We start from the raw sequence: 21,121 nt of genomic DNA, 5'->3' as shown, positions 1-21,121 counted from the left end.
GGCATCTGTTTAATGTGCCCTCTGAAGGATGGCACTTTAACAATGGAAGCACTCTGTACTGCACTATCAGCCTAACCTACGTGCTCAAATCCCAGAACGGAGTTTTCAACCCAAACATCCCACTCAAGCCACCAAAGTGCTACCAAGCAAGTCAAACACAAGACAGGATCCCCTTCCCCAAAAAGGGTCAAGTAGACAAACTGAATTTCTGTGTTTCACATTCTCAGTATATTATTCCATTTCTGAGTCACTGATTCTTCCAAGTCAAAATACTTTTTAAAAAAAAATCATACCAACAACTTCATTGAGGCACCTCTCAACCTCCAGTCCAAACAAATAAACCTGGTCGATGCAGAACCTTCTGATGTCATCTGTGGTATGAGGAGACAAATCTCAGGAGGGCTTGGAAGAAGCCCTCAATGCAAAAAAAAAATCTTTAAACTTACTAAATACAATTCAAGGTTTATTTTACATGTTTTTGCACCTTTCACATGCTCAGGCCACTCCAAAAGCACTGGTCAATGGATTACTTCTAAATGCAGTCACAGCACACAGCAACATTCACACAAATAGATGACCACATAAAATGTTTTATAGTGTTGGTTGAGCAACAAATGTTGGCCAGGATGCTGGGAGAACACCTGTTTGAATTTGCACACGGCAACACCCAAAATAAAAAGACGACCATAGGATCTTTTATGCACACCCGAGCAGGCAGACAAGGCCTCAGTTTAACGCCTCATCAGAAAGGCAGCATTGCTGACAGTATGGCACTGAAATAATTATGCACTCAAGTCTCTGGAGTGGGGCTTGAACAGATGACCTTCTGACTCCAAGACAGCTACCACTGAGCCACAGCTGACAACTGTACCATCACAAACACTTCAAGTGATGTCCTTTTAGTTCACAGCAAAGCAAGATTTGAAAATTTTGAAGGATTTTGGATAAAGTGTCGATTTTTAAAAAAAAAACTTAAAATAGCTTCTGCAAAATGTTCCCACAACCAACCATGCTGCCTCCTGAAGAGGTCTGTTCCAGACCATCACATCTTGCTTTCTGAAGTTCATACAAGACAAAAATACCATGCTTTTAAAAAAAACCCATCACTTTCATAATATGTAAAACCACCTTTATTGAATGTTCATAAAAAATTTCCAGTTATAAAATGTATGTTTACAAATTACAGACAGAACTTTTGTATTTTGGCATGTAATCTCCATCTAACAAAACACCTTTAAGTGATAAAGTCTAGTTTATTGGGGTGTGAAGACTGTCAACATTCTCTAGCTCAAAAATCAATAAAAGAATCTAATGCAAATCCAGGTACTTTGTAGCATAATTATTTATGCTACAAGGGCAGGTTAAAGTTCCACTTTGTTTTGATATTTATGGTAGATTTTATACTAGGCACAGCAGCGCTTTCTTTGGGACAACACCTCATTCGGGGCAGTTTATGCATTAATGCCCATTTACAGAAACAGCAACAGGTCCTGATATTGCTGACGGTGCTGCAGTAGGTCAAGAAACTATAAAGTAAACTAACCCTATTCCACAACAAAGTACTGCATCTTCAGCTAGACAATCTGGTCACGGTGCATTTACCTTGAGTGAAAAGGACACAGAAATGGCTCTGTTCACATTTTCTTTCGCTGCTCAAAAATTAACACATTAGTAACTTTGTAGTTTATAATTCAGTTGAACTATGCATTTTAAAAAAGGTTGACTACAGGTTTAAAATAAAAATGAAATTAGTATCACTGGTATAGTATAGTAGAGTGCGAGAGAGAGAGAGACACACACACAGCTTGGGGGGGGGGGGGGGGGGGGGAGGAAAAAGAGACACACACAGGAGGGCGGGGAGAGAGAAAAATACGCGTGGGAGGGAGGGGGAAGAGCGATATAGAGATTATATATATATATATATATATATATATATATATAGAGAGCAAAACTGGGGGGAGGAGAAAGAGAGAAAAGTGCACGGGAGGGGAAAGAAAGAAAAAAGGGAGAAAGAGAGAACGAACACGGGAGAGAATGGAGAGCGTGCGGATCTGCTATATCTGGTTATCTTAGTTAATGAAAAATCTCAAAGACGACAGAAACTGAATTCCACATGTGCTTTGTGGGTTTCTTTTTAATCAGTGGAAAGAAGTGTTTGATTTTACAAGGGAAACACCAGAAACCTTGCCATTCAACCTTTTAAAAAGGTTACAAAAAAAAAATCACAGCAATGCATATCATGATTTTAACCAGTAAATTAGACATTATCATTTAACACAGTCAGTGTGCACATGATTTTTTTTTTAAGACCATCCATTATGGTTCAAATAAGTTTAATATAAAAGCATAAGTAAATTTTTTAAAATTCTGTTTCCCAGGTCATAAACCTCAGCAACTTCTACGTGAGGGCACTTAATTCCACATTTCACAATCTATCATTCTAATTCACCAAGACCACCGTAAATCTATGAAAAGGCTGAACTACTAATATTTTAAACTAGAACTATTCAATTCATGGATTCAAAAGGAACTCCCACCTTTTAATCTCAACATTTCTGATTTGTATTCAGCCCACTAAAAAAAAATCATCTGAGAAACATAATTTCAAAGTTTTAATGAGCGATAAGCATAAAATTTGTTATTTAAACCATATATATGTATACATAAATCACAAGGTAGGGTGGGAAAAACCAACATTAGTGTGACCAGGACTTTTTTCCCCTATATGCTACAATGTACAGGTACAGTACATCAAATCTGTCAGCCTTTAAATTACAATTAACATGATTTCTTTAACCCCCAAAATACTTAACCAATTTAGAACTCTTGGGACAGTGATGCAAGATGGAATATTCAGTTTAGCTGCAGATCTCCTCTTTGCCACAGTTTTATTGCTTAAGATTTCATAAGTAGCTGTACTGTTTTTGAAAACCTCAGTTATTACGAAGAATAGAATGCTCTTCACAAATCCTGACTACATTATCAAAAAGCTTTGAAAAAGATTGTGTTACTTATTTTATGCAGAATCTTATTTTAGTTTTGCAGTATCTTATGTTGGCTTACCTTAGCTACTGCCAAAATTTTTATGATTGTTATTATATTCTGCCTGGATCATTTGTTATGTACTGGCTACAGGATTTGTTAAAACATTTGAGTTTGCAAATTAAGGTTTCTGCAACTGCTGGGTAAACTGTAAGCAACTATCCTGTCAAATGAAACATTTTAACATCTGTCCCAGTGTTGTGAAACATTTTTCCAACCCTTGTCTTTATCTGAAGGTCAATCTAATAAGCCACTACAAGAAACTAGCTTCTACTACAATCGCTGTCAGTTAAGTACTAAACAGCCATCAGCAATTAACAAAAATCAAACTTCCATAAGCCACCATCCAAATATTAATACACCAGCCAGTAAATTACCCAACGGCATCAGAAACTAGGGATCCAAATGGTCAGGCACCACCTTAAACAATGGAATTTTGACAACACTAACTATAAGGTTCAGGCTTTGCTGTGAAATGAGAGCAATGCAGCAGAACATTACATGCAGCACTTAACAAGATGATTGATTAAAAATTAAAAGTTTGGTGTATTCTGCTGTTTTTCATGCAATGTTTATGTTTCCATTTAATAAATGCACATGATCGCATAATTCATTCCAATTAAAATAAATTTGGGCTCCCATTTCCAGATCAATGGTCATTCAGGCATTGCAGTCAGTTTCCATTCCATATTACAAATTCTTACAGATCACGTACAACAGTTTTGGTACAGAATAGCCAAATAAACAGTATTTGTGGGCGGGATCACAGTAGAAATCTTTATAGCATGATTTCTGTAAAACACCTGAGACTTCTGCATTGGAGTACAGGATACTCCATCTGCAGTTTTGAAGGAGTTTCTTACTCCTAACAACGCTAATTCTGTTTGGGTACAAGGTTACTAGGTTTACACCAATTTGGTGGAGTTTTTACAACAACCCTTTGGGTTTGAAAAACTGCAGAATAACCAAATTCTGATTAATACAGCCAGTGATGCAGTGCTACAGCTAAACCCTGGATGTATTGAACCCAAATCCCAATCAATACCCAAATTCATCACAAGGAGGCCGTATGACTATAAAAACATCATCTTCTCCCTCCCTCCCACCCCCCCATCCCATGTAAAATTTTTTGATAACCTCTCCTTCTAATGTCACATTGAAGTGTTCTGTCAAAATAAGACCTTAAAAAAATACCCCTTCAGAACTCAGGTTTTACAAAATAAAACAATGGTCTTAAAAATACTAAAACAGAATGGTCTCAAATGTTAAAAGAAAAACACATTGTGTACAAAAATATTTCTCAGTGGCTCTGGATAAAGTAAAGAACTCAGACTATTTTTTCAAAAATAGGACATTTTTGAAGATGATCACATGACTGCACATTGACGGGAAGTGGTCCTCGGGTCACCCTGAAATAAAACAAGTTTCCAATGAAAAAAATTGCTCCACGTCATTTTATTCAGTTATAAACTAAATTCATATTTAAAACCCCCCCTCCCACTCCATCGCCCAGTGAGTAAAATACAACTGTGTAGTATTGCCATAAAGACAAGGGGGTTCAAAATTTGATCCCTGGCCTGTGATGAGATAGCTAACGTCAGCTGAGATACTTGTGGGAATAAAGTTCTGCATGCAGAACCAGGAAACAAAAAACCCATGTTAATCAGCATCTATTGATTTGGACAAGGACAAGGAATAGGGACAAACCTGGGGTTAAGTACTATTCAGAAATATTTCTGGCTATAGAAAAGATTTTCAGATTCAAAATATCAATACAATATAACAATTTATACTTTACCTGTTGGTGGAAAAGATCTTCCTCTCCAAATTCAGCCTCTTCCTCCACATCTTCATAGTAAGTTTTTCGGAGACTTCTTACTGCAACTTCCTGTATAGGAAAGAAAAGCAAGTTGGTTACTAAAGTGCTTTTCTAAAAAATAAACAGAGTAACTTAAAAATGACTTCTGGATTAATTCTAATATACAATAACCCAACATGGGTGCATTTTGGAATAATTCTGTTGATTGTGTAAATAGTATCTATATTAAAAACTGTTTCCATAATTGACTGCCAGCTGCACCACGGGCAAATAACCTGCTGCTGAATGAGTATCTATGCTGCCCATAAACTGACCAAGAGTTCACAAGGGAATTAACAGAGTCCAACTGGACTCACTGCCCCTGCTCTCCAGTAGAGAGGGTGCAAGCCCAGTAACCTCCACTCTGACAAAGCAAACAGTACTCAGAGGGACTAGATGGAATTACAAAACTAAAATGTTTTGTAGTTGTGTACGAATTGAACCAAAAATCAGCAATACAATGTAGTTGACCACAGCCAATATTCTGAAAGGGATGAGAGATAAACACAAATATATAATGTGGCAAAAGCAGACATATTTACAGTGTTACAAACATTTGGGATGCCTCATTACATTCATATTTTGTTTTTCAATTGTCAAGAATATTTTAAAAACTATTTGTAAATATCTGCAACAGATCAGAAATAATGAACTCAACTCAAGCTGTCCATTGCTGCATCATCCAGTTCATATGAACATACAAAAAAGGGAAAAAAACACAGATGGAGGGACCCCATCAGATCCAGATGGTTCAATCGACAGTGCATCCCCAGGACATCACTGCAGGAGATCCTTAGGGCAGCATCCTAGGACCAACTCTCTTCAGCTGCTTCTTCAATGATCTTCCCTTAATCATAAGGGGGGCTGTTCGCTGATGATTGCAGCATTCAGCTCCATTCACAATTGCTCAGATAATGAAGCAGGCCATGCCCGCAGCAAGACCCGGACAACATCCAGGCTTGGGCTGATAAGCGGCAACTAACATTCGCGCCTCACAAGTGCCAGGCATTACCATTGCCGAATCCCCCAACATCCTGGGAGTTATCATTGATCAAAAACTCAACTGGACCGGTCGCATAAATGCCATGGCTTCTAGAGCAGGCCAGAGGCTAGATATTCTGTGGCGAGTGGTTCACTTCCTGACTCCACAAAGCTTCGCCATCCAGGTCAAAGCAATCTGCTTGATCAGCAGCCCATCCATCACTTGCACACCGTGGCTGCACAGTATCCTACCTATAGGATGCACAGCAGCAACTAGCTAAGGCTTCTTCAACAGCACCTCCCAAACCCTTGACCTCCACCACCTAGAAGGACAAGGGCAGCAGGTGCCTGGGAACACCATCACCTCCAAGTCACACACCATCCTGACTTGGACATGTATTAGCGGTTTTTCATTGTCACTGTTCCCTACCCAAGAGCATTGTGGATGTACCTACACCACACGGACTGCAGCGGTTCAAGAAGAATGCTCACCACCACTTTCCCAAAGGCAACTAGGGATGGGCAATACATCCTGGTCTTGCTAGTGACACCCATATCCCAAGAATGATTTTTTTTAAAAAACGGATGCACAACTATCCCAAGCCATCAGTATTCCTGGAGTAGACAAAAAACAATGGCACCAATTTCAGGAAAAACTCTGGGAAATTTCTCCTGGAGTCCATAAGGCAATCAAGCAAACTCCATGAGCAGCCACGCAGCATCATTAAACAAATATAAAATGAATGCCCCCACCCTATATTCATCCCAATACCATCCTTCCTCAGGAACTGGTCAAATCTGTCCCTTCTTGAAGAAAGACAAATTAGTGCAAAAGTTTACCGACAGTCCCTGAACATAGTCATAAGTTCCTGGATTAGTGTGGGTACTCAACAAACAGATGTATTCATATGAAAGGAGAATATTAATTTGAAAATTAAACAGGAACTCATGAAATATGCTTAAAACCTATACTTGCACTAGTCGGATTGCAAGTTAATATTTTTAGAGCACATATATAGTTCCCTTAGCAGTTTTCAAAAGGAAGCCAGTAAGGGATAAAAAGGTGGCACTTGATGAATGTCATCACATGGGTGGGTAACAGCTAACCAATTTACAACACAAGTCATCCTCCTCCATCATTGCTTCCCACCGAAAAAAAACCATTAAGGGGAAAATAGATTACATTAAGCTATTAAGGTTTTATGTCTGCTTAAAGAGTTTTCATTTTCTGTGTCTTTAGTCATAACACGTAGTTCAGATTTACTGTGCACACTGCCACACACAAAGAGCTGCTTGCTTCAAAAGGGTTGCTAATGTCCCATTTGTATCGGCAACAGAAACTGGAGTGCTATGAAATTCCTGCCCAACACAGTTTGCAATTGTGTGTAAACACGCTGCACATATTCTAAGAGATCAATGGAGCCAAGGACTAATCAGTCAAATTCACCAGCATTAGAACTTCCATTTTAAAAAAACATTTGTTCATGGGATGTGGGCGTTGCTGGCAAGGCCAGCATATATTTCCCATCCCTAATTGCCCTCGAGAAGGTGGTGGTGAGCCAACGTCTTGAACCACTGCAGTCCGTGTGGTGAAGGTTCTCCCACAGTGCTGTTAGGAAGGGAGTTCCAGGATTTTGACCCAGTGACAATGAAGGACCGGCAATATATTTCCAAGTCTGGATGGTGTGTGACTTGGAGGGAATGTGCAGGTGTTGTTCCCATGTGCCTGCTGCCCTTGTCCTTCTAGGTGGTAGAAGGCACGGATTTAGGAGGTGCTGTCGAAGAAGCCTTGGCGAGTTGCTGCAGTGCATTCTGTAGTAAAGGAAGTGAATGTTTAGGGTGGTGGATGGGGTACCAATCAAGCTTTGTCCTGGGTGGTGTCGAGCTTCTTGAGTGTTGTTGGAGCTGCACACATCCAGGCAAGTGGAGAGTATTCCATCACACTCCTGACTTGTGCCTTGTAGATGGAGGAAAGGCTTTGGGGAGTCAGGAGGTGAGTCACTCGCCACCTGCTCTTGTAGCCACAATATTTATGTGGCTGGTCCAGTTAAGTTTCTGGTCAATGGTGACCCCCAGGATGTTGATGGTGGGGGATTTGGCAGTGGTAATGTAATTGAACGTCATGGGGAAGTGGTTAGACGCTCTCTTGTTGGAGATGGTCATTGCCTGGCACGAACGTTAATTGCCACTTATTAGCCCAAGCTTGGATGTTGTTCAGGGCTTACTGCAAGCGGGCTTGGACTGCTTCATTATCCGAGGGGTTGCGAGTAGAACTGAACACTGTGCAATCATCAGCAAACATCCCCATTTCTGTCCTTATGATGGAGGGAAGGTCATTGATGAAGCAACTGAAGATGGTTGGGCCTAGGACACCGCCCTGAGGAACTCATGCAGCAATGTCCTGGGGCTGAGATGACTGGCCTCCAACAACCACTACCATCTTCCTTTGTGCTAGGTATGACTCCAGCCACAGGAGAGTTTTCCGCCTGATTCCCATTAACTTCAATTTTACTATGGCTCCTTGGTGCCACACTCGGTCAAATGCTGCCTTGATGTCAAGGGCAGTCACTCTCACCTCACCTCTGGAATTCAGCTCTTTTGTCCATTTTTGGACCAAGACTGTAATGAGGTCTGGAGCAGTGGTCCTGGCGGAACCCAAACTGAGCATCGGTGAGGTTATTGGTGAGTAAGTGCCAAAGTGATGGAAGGTGTCAACACCACCTTCCATCACTTTGCTGATGATTGAGAGTAGACTGATGGGGCGGTAATTGGCCAGATTGGATTTGTCCTGCTTTTTGTGGACAGGACATACCTGGGCAATTTTCCACATTGTCAGGTATGTGCCAGTGTTGTAGCTGTACTGGAACAGTTTGGCTAGAGGCGCGGCTAGTTCTGGAGCACAAGTCTTCAGCACTACAGCCGGGATGTTATCGGGGCCCATAGCCTTTGTTGTATCCAGTGCACTCAGCCGTTTCTTGATATCACATGGAGTGAATCGAATTGGCTGAAGACTGGCTTCTGTGATGGTGGGGATATCGGGAGGAGGCAGAGATGGATCATCTACTCGGCACTTCTGGCTGAAGATGATTGCAAACGTTTCAGCCTTGTCTTTTGCACTCACGTGCTGGGCTCTGTAATCATTGAGGATGGGGATGTTTACAGAGCCTCCTCCTCCCGTTAGTTGTTTAATTGTCCACCACCATTCACGACTGGATGTGGCAGGACTGCAAAGCTTTGATATGATCTATTGGTTGTAGACAGAGCTAAGCAATTCCATAGCATGTTGCTTCTGCTGTTTAGCATGCATTAGTCCTGTGTTGTAGCTTCCATTTATATAATGCCTTCACAGATTGGCTCAGCATCCATTTTCCACGTGCCTAAAGTGAGATTAGGAAAGGCAACCAAAAATTTAGACAGACACACACAGATGCAGAGAGAGTTGATTAAGGGAATTGCAGAGAGCAGGACCCAGGCACATGAACACACTGCCGCAAAATGGTGGTGCGGAGGGTGCACAAGAGCCTGGAGGAGTCAGAGTTTTTTTTTGAGGGGGTGTGGAAGGATATAGGACTAGAATAGATTGCCACAGATTGGGTAGATCGAGGCCATGGAGAGATTTCAAGATGAGGTGGTTTTTAAAGGGGATGGGAAGTCAATGCAAGTCAGGTCAGCGACAACTGAGGTGATAGACAAGTAGAACATGATAAGCACAGCCGAGTTTTGGGTCAGTTACAAATTTACGGAGGGTGGTAGATGGAAGGCCAGCAAGGAAAATGTTGGTGTAGTTGAGTCAATAGGGAACAAATGCATGTATATAAAGGTATCAGCAGCATAAGGGTGGAAGGGGGCATTGCAGAGATGGAAGTGAATGAGCAAGTGATCTTTGCAATGCAGTGGATATGGTCTAAAGCTCAGTTCTGGGTCAAACTAGATATTTACTTCATACTGCAGATTCCTCAAGAACACAACTTTCCTGCAATAGGGGAAAATTTAGCCATGTGAAATTTCACCATTTCAGAATGCACAACCAATAGAAAAAGTGCAGATAAACCATACCTCTCCATCAGAGTTGACGAGGACAGTCTTAATCTCATCGCCTGTGCCCCAGCTCTGATTCTTCCACAGAAGGTCAGTAGGGGGACTATGGGCTTTACCAGCATCTGCACTCCAGATCTAGACAAACAAAACAAAAAAAATTCAGAGCAAAATAACCTTCCCCCCACCAAGTTTAATAATTTAAGGACAGAACTTCTGCACTGGTTTAAGATAGTGATTTAATCTCATCCTCCTGAAACAAGCCAAGCCTTCATTTAGAGCATTCAACAGAAACAGTGTTGCAACTTTCCTTTTGTACTGAAAAGCACCCAAAAAGTTAAACCGGCCAGTTATTGGTGATACTTTCATCCCACTATCTCCCCAAACAGCAAGATTTTCAGTTGAGCAAGCAAGTCACTCCCAAACTCCACTCTGCTGCAGTTGCTGGAAAGTATGCAAGTGCAGCTGGGTGACAATGCCTCCACCCCTCTACTGCTCTAGTGTGGTAGCCTCAACTTCGGTTGCTTTTCATCAACCCCAATATTCAACTACACAGTAGAAACAATTTAAAGGGTGCATTTTAGCACTGCTGCAGTTATCACCACTCCGGAGCAACACAGAAATGACATCGCAACTCCAGAGTAAGTCCTGATCTAACTCCGAACAGTGTTGCAAAACCCCCTTGGCAAAGCTATCTCACTTCGTTTAAACAGCATGTTGACAAACTCCAGTCGAGGGTCAAGCTAGGTTTAAGAAATGCTCAGAGGTTCAAAAGATGCTCTTTTTAAATAATCTAAGTTCACAGAAAGAGGGTGATCGCACTTACATTCTCAAAGTGCTGGGAATAAAGTTTTCTCCTAGCAGCCCACAGTACAAAATTCAGCTGTGATTCACACCACACCCACACATTTTAGATCAATAATAATACAATTGCAAAGGAGGTCAACATCACTGTACTTAGAAAGTAGAATTTATATTGCATTATACGTAACTCACTTTGACTTCCTGCCCAGCCTTCAGAGTGTATTTAGGAGTGAACTTGTAGATTATTTCCTCCCCATCTCCAATTTGCCTCTTCAGTCTCCAGCCTCCAAGTGGCTGATCCTGTAAGAAAAAGTGCAGTGAATCAATCATTCTACTTAGCCAGAGTGATAGGATCTCCAAGACCTTTTAAAAGGGTGCCTGCTCAGATGGTAAATACACCAGTGACACAGAACCACAAAGAAGATCAGATTATCTCTGGTCTATACCAAATTGGCTCTCATCTGACACATCGTATGGAGAAAGGGAAAAAAGGGCAGAAGGGAGTGAAGTGTACCCACAGGATATGATTTAGGGTGCAGCGAGGTGGAACAGAAAGCAGCAGCACAGAACTTCTGCTTACTAATCAGCTGATTCTCTTGGGAAAAAGCACACGTATGGATGCAAGCTAAGGACAGAGTCAGGCTTGGCTATGATGCCTCATGATGATAGAATAGCCTGTCAACACTCAGTTCATGCACAAAGGAACAGTAACTGGAAAGAGTAGTACAGGGCTACCATCGCTTGTGGAACAGAATCGAATCACAGCATGCAGCTTGGGTGGTGGGGGCAATGGGTTAAATCAAGTCTCAGGTTCTAGACAGACAAAAAGAAAGCCAACTGTTCTTTGCAACTAAAGAATGTTTAATTACTAGTTTTTGCGTAAAGTTCCCCATTACCGTTCGCCATTCTCTTTCCAGTCAAGACAGCAGGAAACCTGCTTCCAGGCCTTCAGTTTTGAACTAGTCATTAGAAGAACAAGCATTGCCTAACAGAACTCCCAGAGATTAGTTGCTTGCCTGTAATCTCTGACATCATGAGATACTGAAGAAATCATCGGCTCAGTGGGGCAGGAATGTCTAATTGAAGCAGCAGACTGCATCAGTGTTCAACTAGCAAGCAAGCCACTATCTGTGGGCCATATTTGATTAAATTACACGTACATTTTTTTTTTTTTTTAAAGTTTTGCCCAACTTTCCACCTTTATTGCACTTTTGGATCTCAATCTCATTACAGCCATAAACGACTGAGGAGAGCAGCATGAACAAAAAGCTGATTGAGGAATAAAAATAGATGGTGCTTCCGGCTCACACATGGGGGCGAGCTGGCCCAACAGCTTCCCACTCCAAGCAGTGCCACTGTCACTCAGTTGGTACTTGCAATATCAGCCATCCCTTCTGACTGCAGGAAGAAAGCAGCATTTAGTTAGGCCAGAGTGCTCCTGCCAAGAGAGCCAACAGCATAGTTTGCCCCATGGTTATATTTTTTTAAATTTCCACTAGCAAGTCAACCAATTCTGCTGGCTATGGTATATCCAATAGAGTGCTGGATGCAGACATTAATCACCAGCATTCTCCGTCTTAGAGAACATTGAAGGGGCACAAGATGACATAACAACTACTAAAAATGAAGAACATTAGCTCACAGCAAGACAAAAGGTCAGCTCCCAAGTCCCCAATTCACCTTACAAATGCCAAACCTCCTGACACAAAGTCTTAACTTAAAAAAAGGGAAATATTTGGAACCAAAGTGCCCTTCGCAGTATCCAGAAAATGAGAGTCCAACTGCTGCCGTACTCAATTGCGTGTCTATCATAACGAATTGGTATTTTGACACTAACATGCTGAATCACAACCAGAAGACAAATTGAATATATACATCCACACAACGTTTTCAAGATTCTCACCTTCTCAGAATTGTTCTGGAGGCAAACAAATTTTCCCTCAAGATCGGTTGGCTCAATGCTGACCAATCCACTGCTAGAGTGGGTTTGCTGTATATGACTGCTGCTTTCTCTGGGCTCTTCCATTTCTACACGCTTTCGCTTAGCACGAGATGTGTGAACAGCACTGCTGGATGTAGCACGGGATACTGTAACCCGAGAAGAGGGACTTGGAGACAACTTCAACCTGGAAACAAAAATGTTTTAGTTGCATTTATCTTCCTCAGATGGATGATATTACAGGTCTGATCCCATTACTTGTATCTCCCTTTTTCCTCCTCTTGGGGCCTTTCGCTCTTCTTTCCAACAGTTGACTACAGCACCTTTTATTTCTCACCTCAGGCACTTTGCCCTCTCTAATAGATACTGCAACCCACCACTACTTCGCCTCTGCCTCCTTACTCTCCTGCCACAGCAGCAACAACTTATGTTGACAGTGCTGTATAAACACAGACACCTAGCCATAGGAGGATATAAGGAGGGGTGACTAAAAGCTTGGTCAAAGAAGTGGATTTAAGGATAGGGAATGCAGAAGCAGAGGTGAAGGGAGGGCATTCCAGACATTCGGGGCTAGACAGCTGAATGCATGGCAGCCAATAGTGGGGCAAAGGGATTTCAGGATGCACAAGAGGCCAGTGTCAGAGGAACACTGTTCCCTGAAGGTTGTAGGGCTGGAGAAGATTAGAGATGGGGAAGGGTGAGGCCATGAAGGGATCTGAACACCAAGGATGAGAATTTTAAATTTGAAGCGTTGTGGGGACCAGGGGCCAATGTCAGCAAGCACAAGGGTGATGAGCGAGTGGAACTTGGTGCAGGATAGGATAAAAGCAGCAAACTTTTGGATGAGCTGATTTTGGGAGGATGGGAGGCCGGCCAGGGGAAAATTGGAAGAGTCAGGGCTGGAGGCAACAAAGGCATGGATCAGGGCCTAATCAGCTGACGGGCCCGGGCAGGGGCAGAGACAGGGGAAATTACGGAAGTAGAAGTAGGCGGTCTTAGTGATGGAGAGGATATGGGGCTGGAAAAATTCAACTTAAGGTCAAATATGATGCCAAGGTTGCAAACAGTATGGTTAAACCAAAGACAGGGGGATAGGATAACGGGAGGGGGGATAGATTCCACAAGGGCCAAAGATGATGGCTTTGGTTTTCCTAATGCTTAATGAGGAAAAGTGTGGCTCCACCCAGGACTTGATATCAGACAAGCAGTCTGACAGCACTGAGGTAGTGGAGGGGTTGAAGAGAGGTGGTGGAGAGGTAGAACTGGGTGTCATCAGCATACATATAGAATCTGTCCCCATGTCTTTGGATGATGTTGCCAAGAGTCAACAGGAGGGGGCCAAAGATAGATTCTTGGGAGACTCCAAAAGGTAACTAGGGGGAAGAAAGTAAAGCCAAATTGCTGGAGATGCGCTGGCTGGTAGGATAGGTAAGATTGGAATCAAGCAAGGGCCGTCCCACTGAGGTGGACATTGGAAGCGAGGCATTGGAGAAGGACGTGTGGTCGACCGTGTCAATGGCTACAGAGGTCTAGAAGGGTGTAGAAGGATAGTGCACCACATTAACAGTCGCATGGCATATGTGTGACTGATGGGGAAGGATAATGCATCACAGACAGGATGTCATTTCTGGCTTTGATTAGAGCCGTTTCAGTATTGTGGCAGGGGTAGAAACCTAATTGGAGAGGTTCAAACAGGAGAAAGGTGGGTGCAGATTTTGGAGCGGACAACATTTTCAAGGACTAAAAGAGGACAGAGGTTGGAGATTAGATGGTAGTGTGCAAGGACAGAGAGATCAAGGGTGTATTTTTTTGAGGAGCAGTATTATATGCAGTTTTAAAAGAAGCTCAAATCCCCCTTGAATAAGCCAATTGCCACCCTCTATGCCTCAGCATTTCTCAAAGAGGTCATTGAGGCATTCAACACTCATTACAAGTAGCAACCCTAACTCATTTCCACCTCTCTCTCTCTCGCCGATCTTCTGGGGTTGCCCACTGGGGACCAACCTCCTCACCCACTCATTGCTGGGTCTAGGATTTTTGGCAGATCAACGATCAATACCCCTCTCAACAGTTCCCTCCAGAATGTGCATTCCACTCACAAAGCCTTGATCTTATTATGGATGGCTGTATTGACACCCTGGCTTTGAAAAATTTGGCCATGGGCGGTGACACCTTGTTCCTTACCAAGCCCTAGCTATACATCCCACTGCATGTCCAAAACTCTAGACTGGTGGTATAGCCCATCACCAAGTCACATCTTGCAAGTAGTTGCTGTTTAACAAAAAGTAATGCTTCCAAGGTACTCCCTGCTGCTCAAAAGCCAATCACTACTGCTTGTCTAGGTTTGGGATAAGGACCAGGCCAAACTCAGCTGATACGGTTACAGTTGAATAGCCCATCAAGGCACATGAAATTCAGTTTGCAGTATTTTACTGCAAATAAATTAAGACTATTGTCATGTAAAATATTCACACCATTTGTTCATATACTCTGGTTGACTCCATTTCAGGTCATCAGTCCTAACTGTCTAGTTATTGACAGACAAATTGTATGACTTACTTTACTTTTTAAACAAAAAAAATCTACACCCAAGAGTAAATATGGTACAACTTTAAAAAGGTCTCTGCAAGAAGAGAAAACATTCTGGACATCCAGAATCCAATCAGATCAATAATATGCAACCTTTAGACAATAGCACTTTAAGATGCATTACGAAAAGATTTTCAGCTACAGGTACCTATCTTCCTCGCTTTCCAGGAGTTTGCGGTAGGCTTGAATTTCCATGTCAAGGGCCAGTTTGACATCAAGGAGGTCTTCATATTCCTGCAACTGCATCTCCATGCGATCCCTCAGCTCGGCCATTTCCCGGTCTCTTGCCTCCAGCATCTTACGATATTTATCACGATCATTTGCGAGCATCTCTTCCAACTCCCTAACTCGAGCCTCAGAAGCAGCAGCCTATAAGGAAGGTTAAGAAGTTAACAAAACGATGACACCAGAATAATTTACATCACCTTTTTTTAAAAAAAAACATGTAAAAAGTCTTCTCTCAATATCCAACACTCACACATCAGCCAATGCCTCCTAAAAACAGCAGCTGTTTATGGGATGTTGCTGGCACAGAATAACTACTACATCTGCACTAGTCACTGGCCTTCATAGAAACAATTTCAACAGGATTTGATTTTGGTTTGAAAGTGAATTAGTGTGTGAAAATTGGCCATAGGGCAACACAGTGCACTATGGAGATAAAGACACAATCGGTTACATACTTTAAACCAGGCTTAAAGTTTTCATGTTAAATTCTTGCAATATCAGATTTTATTGATCATGCTAAAATATTTTATACACATTCAAAATCACATTTGCCACAATGCTGAAACTGCCACGGCTTCAGTTCAATGCTTTGTATTTGCCAAAGCTAGATGTTGCAGAATTTCAGGTTTTATTGTCTCCGTTCTACCTGCAATTATTCACTAGTAGAGGGAGATTAAATAAAATGGGTAGAATTTGTGACACTTAAAATTGGACTTTGTTGCAAGCATGGGGCTTGATGAGGCAAACAGGAGTTTAGGCCCATTAAGCTCCTCTTTCCATCAAAACCCTTCGTCCTTGTGCAAGTGTCTGGCTGTCAATATCAACAACTAAATGCAAACACAGTCGGATTCCCCTCCTGCTATCACTATATCCTAGCCTGTACATTATCTATTAAAGGTTGATCAATATAATGCCCATTTGCTATTAAAAAAACCCAGATGATTTTTTCCCCCCCCAAATCATATACAGGTATGGTAGTGGTTATGATACTGGACTAGCAACCCATAGGCTCAAATCCCACCACAAATCCAATAAATTGGGTAATTTTTCTGATGGCGGCCCACAAAAGCCAACATTAAAAAAAACAATTGGTTCACTAATATCCTTCAAGAAAGAGAACCGGTCACCCTACCCAGGCTGGCTTACACAGGACTCTAATCCTACACTACCTGGTTGACTCAATGCTCCGAAGAGGCCACCAACTGCTTAGGGCAATAAATGCGGCTGTGCCAGCGTTGCCCACAATTCAAGAACAAACATCATTCTATTCTCTTTTACCCCCTCAAAAATATATACTAACAAGTGGCTAAATATTTACCTGCTTCTGTAGGGTTCCAAGTTGGTAGTTGAGACTCTCAATCCTAAGGTATGCCTCCTGCAGCTCCTCTCGTGCTGTGCCAATAGCTTTGTCATTTCTATCGGATGCTATCTTAGCATTTTCCAACTACAAAAAGAAGTTAAAAGTATGTACAATAAATCGAAGAACCAAGTTAGAAATGACTAACATTCACAAGTGTGTTTGGGTGAATAAGTTCAGTTACCTTGGCTTGGAATGTTAGCTCCAAGTCATCCTTGTACTGTTTCACTTGCTCCTCATGTTGCTTTCGCAGGTCCTGCAGGGCCTGCGCCAGTTTGGATTCGTAGTCAACCCTTCGCCCAGTGTCCACCTCGACTATGCGTCGTTCTTGTTTCTTCTTAGTCTCACGCACTTCCTACATTAAAAAGGATGCCACTATCATATTTGGGTTTGTATTAATTTGTACAGTACCTTGAAATGAAGGGCTATTACAGAATACAAGAATTCAATTGGGATTTTTGTTTTAAAGGACATTATACAATATGCATACTGTTACAGTGTGAGCTTCATTGACCAGTTGTAACATTTCAGTATTTTAATTATTTTTCAACTTTCTTCTACATACCATACCAAGCTAGGATAGGCATTCAATGACCAAAGCAACTGCATGTTGAGGGCATAGCAAATCTTAGTATGGAGATTAAACAAGTGAGGAAGGATTTAAGCTTCCAAATTTGCAACAAGAGGTATTAAAATTTCCAGTGTCCTGGAGAATTCATGGGTAGAATTCTCATCTAGAGATAGGATGGGGAAATTCCTCCTGATGTAGAGAGAATAGCCCCCTACTCCAGAAAGGGATAATTAGTCTACAGTGTTAATATTCTATGCCAATCTTAAATTGTATTTACAGAATGTATTATTTCAAAAGGATATCTTTGAAAATTCCAAGAAATAGTCAACATCTAAAGAGTTAGTTCCAAACAATCATACCTCTTCAAATACACTTTTCCTGAACGCCAGTTCCTCTTTTAAGCTTTGACACTGATTCTCCAGGTCAACTCGCATCAGCGTCTCCTCTTCTAACTGCTTTTTGGCGGCAGCCAGGGAACTTTCAGCCTAAAATTAGTTACAAAAATTAACTTTTGTTCAGTTGTTAAAGACTCAAAAATCCACAGCTCTCTCAAGTACTACACATAAGTCGTCCCTAGTGTGATCCTTTTGTGTAGAGTTAGCCATTTCAGATAGGGCAGAAGGAGTGTTCTACAACTGACCTCAGTGTTCCTGGGTTAGGAACAAGAAGCCTACAAAATTTTAAATTCTACTGCCAGAGCACCCTCTCAAACACTATCTAGGGAACCTTACTGGAAAGTCGACGCAAGATGAGAATTGGATTGGGTTCAGATGTATTTTTTTCCTCCACAATTAAATAGTTCACTGACATTATAGGCTTGCACATGAAGAATGGTCACCTGGGTGAGGTACTCCATATGTGTCATTACTTTCAGGAGGACCAGGTAAAGAGAAAATTAGAGAAACAATCCTTAGACTCCTTACAACACTAACAGTCCATAAAATCCTCTACCAAACATCTAACAGGATAAATACCAAGCATTAATCAGATGGGTTAGCAAATGAAGAGATAATCTCATGCCGCACTTTAAATAGCTGACAATCACTCCCATCTTTTCTTAGTAGCATCATACTATTTACAAAGAATGTTAAAGTTAAACATCCAAAAAAATAGAACAGCTGATCAACAGCTGAAAGGTGCAACAGAAAAGTCCGCAGAATTCAGATTCTATCTCCCACTCCATGATATACTTAGCACTTCCGAACAGAAGAGTATCCCTCTTCAGCCAGTTTCTCCTCTCCAGATAAGCCCAGGTGACTCAAGTGCTTTACCTTAGCAAGCTGTGAACGCAGGTCAGCCATCTCTGCTTCCATAAGGCGGTTTTCACTGAGAGCAGTGTTAAGTGCAGCTTCATTTTTATGATAGGTCAGTTCAAAATCTTTCAACCGAGCCTGAGCTGATATCAAGTCGTTATCTTTCTTCTTGTAACTGCAAAAGCAAAACAAGCAAGTTTTAATAATCTAAATAGTAATCAAGTGTTTCATTGCCTCAATCTGGATGACAATGGCTTTGATGACGAGCAATAAACAGCCTCACATCCAAGCTTTAAAGAAAGATTCAAATACAGTCAAATCCATATTTATGTAAACATGATTTAAGCAAATTCAGAGGAAATTATAATAACTACACTTTAGCAAGTTGCAAAGCAACTACATGACCAAAGATTGCCAGAACATTCATTTCTTCTCAGACATAATAGCCCCCTCTTACTCACCTTCAATGGGGCTTGCAACAAATTCCCAACCAGCAACTACTACATGCAGTCTTTAATTAACCATTAATTTAAGAACGCCAGTCACTTCTACTCATATTTAAAGGAATATTTTATCCTCTCTATAGAAAGGACAAGAATACAGTGTAATTTAAAAAAATCATTCACCTTAGAAATTCACAAATTGGTGCAGATATGGCAAGTGTGAAGGGAAAGTATGAATTTTGAAACTTTAAAAAATAGGATGAACCTGATGTTATACTGGTTTCTTCCATAAGCGATCATACGAGCAACATTTCCTGAAGTAGGATCTTGCAATACTAGCTCATTCACAAAAGTAATTACCACTTCCTTGATTACATACCCTTGTCCAGAAATTAGATTAAAAGTGTCATGCCTGAAGTATTAGAAGCTACAGTAAAATGCAGTTTTGTAAAAACGTATAAGAGTTTGGAAAACAAAGACAGCTTTTATTACAAGCAAGGTACTGAAGCCTGGCTTTTAATATCCAGATTGCAATGTTTCTATAACTTGCAGAAAAGGATCTTAGGTGTGTATATTATAGGGACCACTAGATATCAGTAACAGCCACAAAGTGCATATACCGCAAGCCAAGACTAGAATTGCTTTCTGATCAGTCCTCTGGTTATCCATGGAAAAAAAAAATTGCCACAGTGAACCTACTTTCAACAAAATATTAGATTTAAAAAGGAATTAGCAATATTGGGAGGAAGGGAAAGGAGTTTTTTTTGGCCTTCTACCACATAGTTTTAATAACGTCTGCTGTTAGATAAAATAGATTACAGAGCAGTACTCAGTTGTTACCAGGTAAAAGCCACTCCACATTCAATCTCAAGTACAGCTACAACCATGCATTGGCACCATGAACGAAAGAGAGCAAAAAAAAAATTGCATTTATGAACACAAAAAATACTGGAGATGCTGAAAGTCAAAAAAAAGCTCTAGACACACTCAGGTCCGGCGGCTTCTGTCCAGAGAACACAGATCAGGTGAAGTTTCAGGTACAGACCCTTTCTCAGAACTCAAAAGATACTACAAAACAGCAAAGGAAATGGGGACGAGGAGAAAAACAAAACCACACACAAGAAATAGAATGACTTGGTAAATTGCTATGGTTAGAAAATGGCTAAATGATATTATGCCTCCTTTTTGTCTCCTGCGTATAAGAGGAATCAAAGAAATAAAGATCTATACGAGACAAAAAGTGTGATGAGCTAAAAGGGAACAGACAAGTAGACTGGGGAGCATAAAAACATGCAAAGGATTAGCGACCCAGAAGCCTGGAAGAAAAAATGTGCACGTTGACACATCGGCAACAGTCTTCCAACCGGGGATGGGGAGACATCTATACCCTAAGCACCAACCCACTCCATTCCCCCATCACACCAGAAACACCAGCATACCCATTCTATTTGCATTTATATAGCAGCGTTTCATGTCCCAAAGCACTGCTCAACCACAATACTTTTAAAAGTGTAGTCACCATTTTTGTTAAGTAGAGGTCCCACAAAAACAATGAAGTTGTGAAAGAAAACTGTTGGCCAGGACTCAGCTCTTCAAATAGTGGCAGGGAATCTTTAACATCCACTCAAATTAGCAAAAGTTCAACATCCGAGCTGATCTGAAAGATGATGTGGATATGCCGGTGATGGACTGGGGTGGACAAATGTAAGGAATCTTACAACACCATAGTCCAACAGTTTTATTTGAAAATCACAAGCTTTCGGAGGCTTTCTCCTTCGTCAGGTGAGTGTGTGATTCCTTGAAGGTTACCGCATATATAGTCAGAGAACAATGCCTGGTGATTACAGATAATCTTTCCAACTGCCCGTTGTCAAGGCAATCAGACAGAGAGACAGTACATACAGGACTACTGAATATACAAACGGTCCGAAGACAGAGACAGAGACACAGAGACATCCGAAAGGAAGAGAAAGAGAGAGAATGACCAGTTGTATTAAAAACAGATAACTCTTTTTTCGCTG

General features: G+C 41.3%; 1 protein-coding gene across 1 annotated transcript in view; it reads right to left on the bottom strand.

Annotated features, from left to right (window-relative positions):
- Positions 1-1,107: 1,107 nt before the first annotated feature.
- lmnb2 (lamin B2) overlaps positions 1,108-21,121 on the bottom strand; it is a 28,325-nt gene continuing 8,311 nt past the window's right edge. The window contains exons 2-11 of the mRNA XM_067968175.1: positions 18,676-18,832; positions 17,764-17,889; positions 17,018-17,188; positions 16,795-16,920; positions 15,397-15,617; positions 12,624-12,846; positions 10,913-11,020; positions 9,938-10,054; positions 4,841-4,930; positions 1,108-4,451 (exon numbers count right to left, since the gene is read on the bottom strand). Of these exons, the coding sequence (XP_067824276.1) occupies positions 4,410-4,451; positions 4,841-4,930; positions 9,938-10,054; positions 10,913-11,020; positions 12,624-12,846; positions 15,397-15,617; positions 16,795-16,920; positions 17,018-17,188; positions 17,764-17,889; positions 18,676-18,832 (1,381 nt within the window). The 3' untranslated portion in view covers positions 1,108-4,409. The remainder of the gene's footprint in view (positions 4,452-4,840; positions 4,931-9,937; positions 10,055-10,912; positions 11,021-12,623; positions 12,847-15,396; positions 15,618-16,794; positions 16,921-17,017; positions 17,189-17,763; positions 17,890-18,675; positions 18,833-21,121) is intronic.

Source organism: Heptranchias perlo, chromosome 29 (assembly GCF_035084215.1).
Source record: "Heptranchias perlo isolate sHepPer1 chromosome 29, sHepPer1.hap1, whole genome shotgun sequence".
Taxonomy (NCBI): domain Eukaryota; kingdom Metazoa; phylum Chordata; class Chondrichthyes; order Hexanchiformes; family Hexanchidae; genus Heptranchias; species Heptranchias perlo.
This window is presented reverse-complemented; position numbering and strand designations above follow the sequence as displayed.